This window comes from Malus domestica, chromosome 12 (genome assembly GCF_042453785.1).
Source record: "Malus domestica chromosome 12, GDT2T_hap1".
Classification (NCBI taxonomy): domain Eukaryota; kingdom Viridiplantae; phylum Streptophyta; class Magnoliopsida; order Rosales; family Rosaceae; genus Malus; species Malus domestica.
Window position 1 is genome coordinate 3,514,661 of NC_091672.1, and position 7,983 is coordinate 3,522,643.

The 7,983-nt window shown below is 37.7% G+C and overlaps 1 protein-coding gene across 1 annotated transcript; it reads right to left on the reverse strand.

The window, feature by feature from the left end:
- Positions 1-4,704: 4,704 nt before the first annotated feature.
- LOC103449496 (probable F-box protein At2g36090) lies at positions 4,705-6,208 on the reverse strand. Its single transcript, XM_008388820.4, has one exon. It carries the CDS (start codon positions 5,865-5,867, stop codon positions 4,806-4,808), a length of 1,062 nt encoding a protein of 353 aa, XP_008387042.2. The 5' UTR covers positions 5,868-6,208; the 3' UTR covers positions 4,705-4,805.
- Between the last annotated feature and the right edge of the window lie 1,775 nt (positions 6,209-7,983).

The following is a 7,983-nucleotide window of genomic DNA, read 5'->3' on the forward strand; positions in this document are numbered from 1 at the left end:
GCACGAGGCCTTTTGGGATCTCACTAGCTTCGGGTTCCATCGCAACTCCGAAGTTAAGCGAGTTCGCACGAGAGCAATCCCAGGATAGATGATCCACTGGGAAGTTCTCGTGTGAGTTCCTATAAACAAAACCGTGATGGCGTGGTCGAGGCCCAAAGCGGACAATATCGTGTTACGGTGGAGTCAAGTTCGGGATGTGGTGGGGGCAGGGGCCGGGATGTGCCATTTGTTGATTAATTTTTCTATATGTACCTTTGTTGTCTATTTTCTTTACTATTCTCTTCATTTTTTTAGTCTTCTTCATTTTAGTTGTAGAAAAATAAAATAAAGGGTAAATTACATAGTAACTCCTCATGTTTGAGGTTTATTACAACCTCATACAATATCTTTAAAACATTTCACTTTCATACCTCAAGTACTATTTTATTTCAATATAATACATCCGTTACATTTTTCATCCATTGATCCGTTAAAAGCTGACGTGACTGCCACATTTGTGCTACGTCGTTGCCAAATTAATGCCACGTGGCAAAAAAAATAATTTTTATTACCCAATTGAAAAAAAAAAACCTTGAAAACCCAAAACCCCATCCTTGCAACCCCCCAACCCGAGCCTCCCCTTTTCCCTGCAACCCAATCCCATAAATTCTACCTCCTAAAAATCATTCCTTTCACCATCTTCATCCCCACCCCCAATCCCAACACCACCGAACTGCTCACCTCCCACTTCATCTGTCATTTCTCCTTCACCCTCCTCACAGCCTCCTCCATCCACCCGCCACCGACACCCCCGCCCCCGCAAGTTCCAATCTTTAAGGTCCCAAGCCGCCGTTCCAGCATCCAGTTCATCCAATCAAGCCGTTCGAACCGCTGAGGAGAAAGGCACCGGCAATGGTGGCCCAGCGGAGTTGGGTGGATTTTGGATCTGGGGAGTTTGGGGTGAGAGAGAGAGAGAGAGAGTGAGGAGAGTGGGAGGAGGGTCGAACCGCTGAAGAGGAAGGCGTTGGCGGTGGTGACCCGGCGAAGTTGTGTGGGTTTTGGATCTGGGGGGTTTGGGGTTTGAGAGAGAGAGTGAGGAGAGTGGGAGGAGGGTCGAGGGAATGGGTTTATGGGTTTCAATTTTTTTTTAAATGGGTTTTTGGATTTGGATTTGCTGAGTTTTGTATCAAGCCATGGCACGTGGAATTGTAGGGATTTGCAATGCTTTGTCCATGGCGAGGAAGGGATAAAGGGTGCAGGGATGGAGGAAGTGGCGTGGAGAGGGAGAGATGAAGGGTGTAGGGAGGGAGGGAGGCACGAGATGAAATTATGGGTTTTCAATTATTATTTTTTTTTTTTTTGTTCAATAGGGTAATAAAAAATTATTATTTTTACCACGTGGCACACATTTGGTAGCCACGTGGCACACATTTGGTAGCCACGTGGCACAAATGTGGCAACCACGTCAGCACTTAACGGATCAATGGATGGAAAATCTAACGGATATATTATTTTGAAATAAAATAGTACGTGACATATAAAAGTGAAATGTTTTAAAGATGTTGTATGAGATTGTAATAGACCTCAAACTTGAGGGGTTACTATGTAATTTACCCATAAAATAAATAAATACATAAAATAATATATAAATTTCTGAAAAATCCAAAAACATTTTCTTTTTCTTTGAGTCTTGTTTTTATTGGCTACTTTCCAATTCAATTATGAGATTTGGTCTTTATTTTCTCATAACTTTCAAGAAATTTAAGCTTGACATTGGTTTTTTACATTATTTTTGTTTTAACCGTATATGATCATGACTTGGAAAAACAAATGCACATAGCCTTGTTGATGTGAAACTAGAGCATGATATAAAGCTTCATATGTAAATTTAGTGATGTAATCCTTTTGAGCCTATTTTATGATTGAACCATTATGCATCAATCTCATCATTCTTGTGTGTATGATCTCATTTTACATGTATCTCTAGAACTTACTTTATACCTCTCATTACATCCACCAATTCACGTACGTAACAAACTTGGAAGTGATTTAGGCATTTTTTTTTTCTTTCGTTTGAGCCTTTCTAGCCTACCCTTTTTATTATTTTCCCTAGTTAGCCCCGTTGAGCCTTTATATAAGTCTTTTTGTTCTTAAACCTAAATATTCCCTACCTAGCCTCATGTAAAATTTTCGTACCCTTTTCTAAGGATTTTGTAGAGCAATTTTATAAAGAAAGAGAGTTCAACATTGTTCATTGTTATTGGTTAATGAAGCAAAAATAGTGAAGTGAAAAGTAAAAGAAGAAAAGTTGAAAAAGAAAGTAGTTCCGTAAAAATAAAAATAAAATGTTTGAGAAAAAAAAAAGCTATATGTTGCAAGAAGGAAAGAAGAAGAAAAAAATTGTAAAGTTGTGCTTAAGTTCTAATTGCTTTCAAGTTATTTGAATTTCTCTCTAAAAGGAAAATTTGGAGTGCTCTACAAGTTTCTTAGATCTTTGTTTTTCCATAACCTTTCTTTCATTAGCCTATCATCCTTGTACCCCATTACCCGATAAAAGTCATTTTGATCCAAGAAGTTACTTGATATTGATACTGAGTTAGGTGGACAAGCAAGCATATGGCGGCATGCTTTGTGAGATCATTTGAATGAAACAAGTTAATCCACATATATGAGTGAATGAGTGTATGCCTTGTAAGAAGTTTACTTGTTTGCATATGATGATTTTAAGAAGCTTGAAATTGCATTGGCATGTCTAGTACACACACACTACACTCCAAGTTGATTCGATTGAAATTTGGTTAACTCTTAGATAATGTCTTGAACTACTGTTGCTTATTTCTTGAAAATTATCTCATGTTTAGTGTTTTATCTAAGATTAAAATTTGAGAATTTAACTAAAAATTTGTTGTGTTTTATTTTCTTTTGTTTTGCTCGAGAACAAACAAAATCTAAGTTCAACACCGCCTCACTGCCCACCAGCTTTGTTGGCGATTCATTCTCTGTCGAGTCACAAAAAGGGCAAATCAAGGCCTTCTACAGTCCAACCATTCCCTCAATTCTTAATTGCAGGCTGAATTAGGTGACGTACAAGTAATGACTTTTTTTGGCCTTCTTATGTTTGATTAAGATGCCTTTCTTCATAACTCAGCTACTTGCATTCATCCCCTGCAATCTACATTTAATAACAAAAATATCGGTTTTTTGGGGAAATATTGGTGTTGATAGATATTTAAATTGATTAAAGCAGCCACTTAGTACTACGGTCTAGTAATATTCATCTTCACTTGTTAGTAAGATGTGTTAGGTTCGATTCTTGCCAAACGCGAGTTTGAATCATATTATTGCTAGCCCATTTATGAGGCTAAGTCACTCATCTTCTTTAATGTAGATAATATCGTTTGTTAAAAAAAAAAAAAGATTAAAGCATTCATAAATTAACCATACATGTTTGGTAGAGTTGCAAATCCATGTCAAACTTATAAATGGGACGTTTTGTGTCACTCGCACGAATGCATGCATGTTCTTGAAATGTTAATCGTAATGTGAACCGTCTCATTTAGTTGTACTTGGGCTGCAGGGAAGTGAATTAGTTTGTCAATATTGGTGGTTTTAAAAACAGATATTTTCCTGGAAATATCGGTGTAATGACGGATTTTTCCTTCGCATTTTATTTTCTTCTAATTTCTTATGGGTGATACTATCTACATAGTCATTTTCACTTTTCATACATATATTTTAATTTTCGAATGTCGGATCAAATGAATTGAATATGATCAAATAATAAAAATTAACAAGGAGTATGTGAGATGTAAAAAGAAATGTCCTTTGTTATTTGTAAGAAAATTGAGCTATTGTTATAATTTGGACTTTTTTTTTGGAAGAGTATAATTTGGATTAATTTGGACAAAATGTGCATGGCAATCGGCATGGCATCTACATAGCCATAGAGTCGTCAGCTATCATGTAGCCATATAGGGGAATGGGATAAGATTTGAATCTTAATTTTTCTCATCTAACCCACCCTAGCATGGTCTAAAATATTTATAATATCTCGATATTTTCATCGAAATTTCCTTATTTTTGGACTACCGATATTTTCGATATCATCGATATTTTAGACCTTGCTAAGTCACTCATGTATCTTACTATGCAATGTATAAAGTGTAAAATATTATACTAATTCATTATATATAAATGATTATGGTGTATTTAAACTTTTTTCATTAATTACTACATATTTTATACACTCACAATGTTTGCCAGTTCGCTATACAATCAACTTAAATCAGTTATATCTATTATACAATGCATTTCTTTCCAATGTTTTGTGATAAATTAATAGATAATTGACTAAATAAACATCATGCAAAGTTTCAATAAAAATTTCTAAGTTTTTCTTACAATTTTCATGGTTTTTATTTAATTTTTATCGATATCGATTATATTCCGATATTTCCATCGAAATTTCCGCGTTTTTAAACTACCGATATTTCTGATATCATCGATATTTTATACTTTACCTACGAGACAATTGGTTGAATAACTCTTTTTTTCTGAACTGACCCTAATATGTTTATACTTGAAGAAAGACGGTTACCAAAAAGATATTTTCGTTTCGTGCAAGTTTCTCGTTTAAGTTAGAACAGTTACATTATTTCTTGCGATGAAAAAAAAAAAAACATAATTCAGTACGTGTTTCTTTTGAGATTAATTTACGTTTCGATATAACAAAACCGTTTTTCGGTTTCTCTATTTTTTTTCTTTTGAAGTATTTTTTTGTCCTAACTTATTGGAAGAAAATAGCTGAAAAGAGGAAAAAACAATGATCATCTGCACAAAATATATGACCAAAAAATGAAAAATCCAAATACCCCAAAAGCCACACACAAAGTATCTAATGTCCCTTCAGTCCTCAGCTTCCTCTCCTTCCTTTCCTTCTTCCCCTGCAAATACTCTTCGTACCTCTTCTTTCCTTCCCCCACCCTCCTCCTCCCCTTTCTTCCCCTTCTGCCCTCCAACGCCCTATCCAGAATTACCAAACCCTCCCTCCCATTCAGATGCATTCCATCCATGTCCTCCACCTGCAAGCTCACCTCCCTCACCTGCATCTCCCCTCCCTCCGATCCCCCGCACGTGACCAATATCCCGCACAGCACGTGCTCCGACGCCGTCCCCTTCTGCCCGGCCAGAATCGACGCGAACTGTACGTGCAACTCACCGCTCAGCCAGTGCCGCTTCACCGACAGCGGCGCGTGACTGGAGAGGTTCAACGCCCGACGTCCGGTAGGGTCGATAAGGATCCAGCTCAGCGTGAGATCGTCCCCGAGTTCGCGACACGTGTCGGCTTCCAGCCCCTCCTGGTACTTGATATGGGTGGGGACCACGTCCTTGGGGTCCAGCAGGTCAATCCGGAACGGCGAGCACCGGAACCACCCGGTCACGGTCTCCGTCTCGATGACCTTGCTCAGGATCAGCTTCCCGCGGTGGTAGATATCGACCGCAGAGATTAATTCGTACGGATGGTCCTGATGGTGTTTTGGCGCGAGACCAGAGGAGGTTGCGGCTGTGGTGGTGGGGTTCAGATTGCCGAGGAGCGGGAAGGAGTCGGAGAAGAAGGAGATGGGCCCGTCGGGGAACGTGGAGATGACCTGGCGGACACGTGGCGTTGTGATGGAGGGCCATGTGGAGTAGCAGATGTTTGCCCAGAGGAGCTGGTGGGAGGCCAGCGCGTGGAGTTCGGAGGAGGTGCAGGCGGCGGAGGCTAGCGTGGGGGCGTCGAGGCGGGTGAGGATGTGGGTTTGGATTATGTCCGGATGGACGGCGGAGATTGAGGCGGAGCTGGCTTCGTTGGCGGCGGCGAACGGCGGTAGGTGGGAGGAGCAGGCCATTTGGGGACCGACTGCTTTTTCCAATTAGTTTGGGGGTACACTCAGGACTGAAGAAAAGAGGTTTGTATTTTGGGGTTTATATAGGAACCGAACGCAACGAAGACACGAGTTTTCAAGTGAGGAGCTCGTTGGTTATTGCCCTTCATTTTCGGAGTTAATAACGAGAATGCCATTTCCCTTTTCTCTCTGGGTTGCCTGATGTTTGGCTTGACTGCTCAGTCGGAATTGATCGACTTATTGACTCCTACTCCACTTAGCCCTGACTTGTAAAATGCAAAAGCTGTATTTCATCCAAATTAATCGCTTCTACGCCCCTTGCTCGGTCGGAATTATAGTCCCTGATCCATTCTGTTTTTTTCTTTCTTCTTCTTGATACTGTAACACATCGATCTAATATCCTTAAAATTTAACCGTGTTCCCAATTTAAACTTTTTCTATTCCAGGCGAGACTTAATTTTTCTCTCCATCCCTCTTATTGAGGTGCAATCTTCATTTCTCCTTATTATTCTGTCAATTTTCTTTGGGTTTAACTTATATTTAAAAAAAAAAAAATTCTCGCTTACTTTTTACCTCATATTCAGATTTCTGAGTTTGTGCAATGTTTTTAGTTCTTCGTGTTGAATTTAGTTTTCAATTTTTAATGCATATTACTCCATTATCTCATGTTCTGAGCTCAAAGTACTTACGCATTTGAGGGGCCTTTCCACACAAAAAATCTTAACTTTGTTACTTATATAATAACATATGATGTACCACTAATGTTCAGAGCACAATAAAAAATTTCTCCCCAACTAGATTCCTTCCAAGTTCCAACTAACATGAAAAAAGTATACTTGAAATCCTATGGAGCATCTAATGGTAGGGTGAATATTTCATGGTTGGAAGTTGGAACCTTACTGAATACAAAAAAATATGAATTGAGCTTACTAACAAGTTCCAAGTGGAATCTTAGATGGAAAATCCTCACGCAAACTGAAAAGGTTTAGGGTAGCTTTCAAAAGGTCGAGGGTCCAAGCCAATGAGATAGAGATGATGACACATACTTAGCTTATTTTAATCAGATAAATCATCCCTTACGTCACCGAGAACCCCACTAATCTTTTTTTTTATACTCTAATTTTTTTTATGAATGTCATAAATCATAATCTTTTCTTTTTCTAAAAAAAAAAAGAACCAACTAATGGCTCCACCACAACAATCCATCTTTTTAGGCCCGTGAAGATTCACAAAGACATTTCAGCCTCTCCTGATTACTATCGTATGATTCTCAGCACCAAAAATTAAGTTCATGATGTGCCGTGTGTAATATAGGTCTAGAATTTGTTCCTAACAATTGGGCCACCTTGTGGTGGTTATGCCATAAATCATAATCAATACCTCTTTAAGATGTTTCATTCTACACTTCAAAATGAAATTTTTAAAGCCTTAATAGCAGTTCCCTAATTTAATCCTTCTTTTAAGTGGATAGATAGGTTGGGGAGCATGTAAGATTGATTTTTAATTCCTGAGGTTGATTGATTTGTATATTCAATTATATTGAATAATACAATATAATAATTTGATAATTGTAGGCAGGCGGGCTCACCCTATCATAAATACACCCTCTTTTTTTTTTTTTTAGCTACGAATAGTTTATGGGCCGTTATGGATATCACCCTATCATTTTCTTCATCATTTTAAAATTCTCTCCAAAAATTTAATTAATTAACGATTGTATTTTTTTTTGTCCAAATTAATTAACGATTATTGTCACTTAATAATACGATCTAGTAATAACTTGTAAGTGAGAGGTCTTAAGTTCGATTATCACCAAAGACCAATTTAAACCACATTATTAAGGTTCGTCTATTGTGAGGCTTATGCCGTTCCTCTACTCCTTAGTGTAGTATTGTTAAAAAAAATAGCAATTGTTTATTCATTTATATATGTAAATCAAATAAAGCGAGTTTTATAACAATTGAAATTCTCATAAAGAATTCTACATTTGTACCATACATATGTGGATTACTAAACAATATTTTAACTAACTTTTTTTCTCAAATTATTTTTAAAAGATGATTAAGAAATGAATAAATGGTTTTGCTTGCGACATTTGCACGTTTAAATATGTGAACCA

What these genes read in the sequence shown, in the direction of transcription:
- LOC103449496 (XM_008388820.4), bottom strand. Translation starts at nt 5,867, where the DNA reads ATGGCCTGCTCCTCCCACCTACCGCCGTTCGCCGCCGCCAACGAAGCC.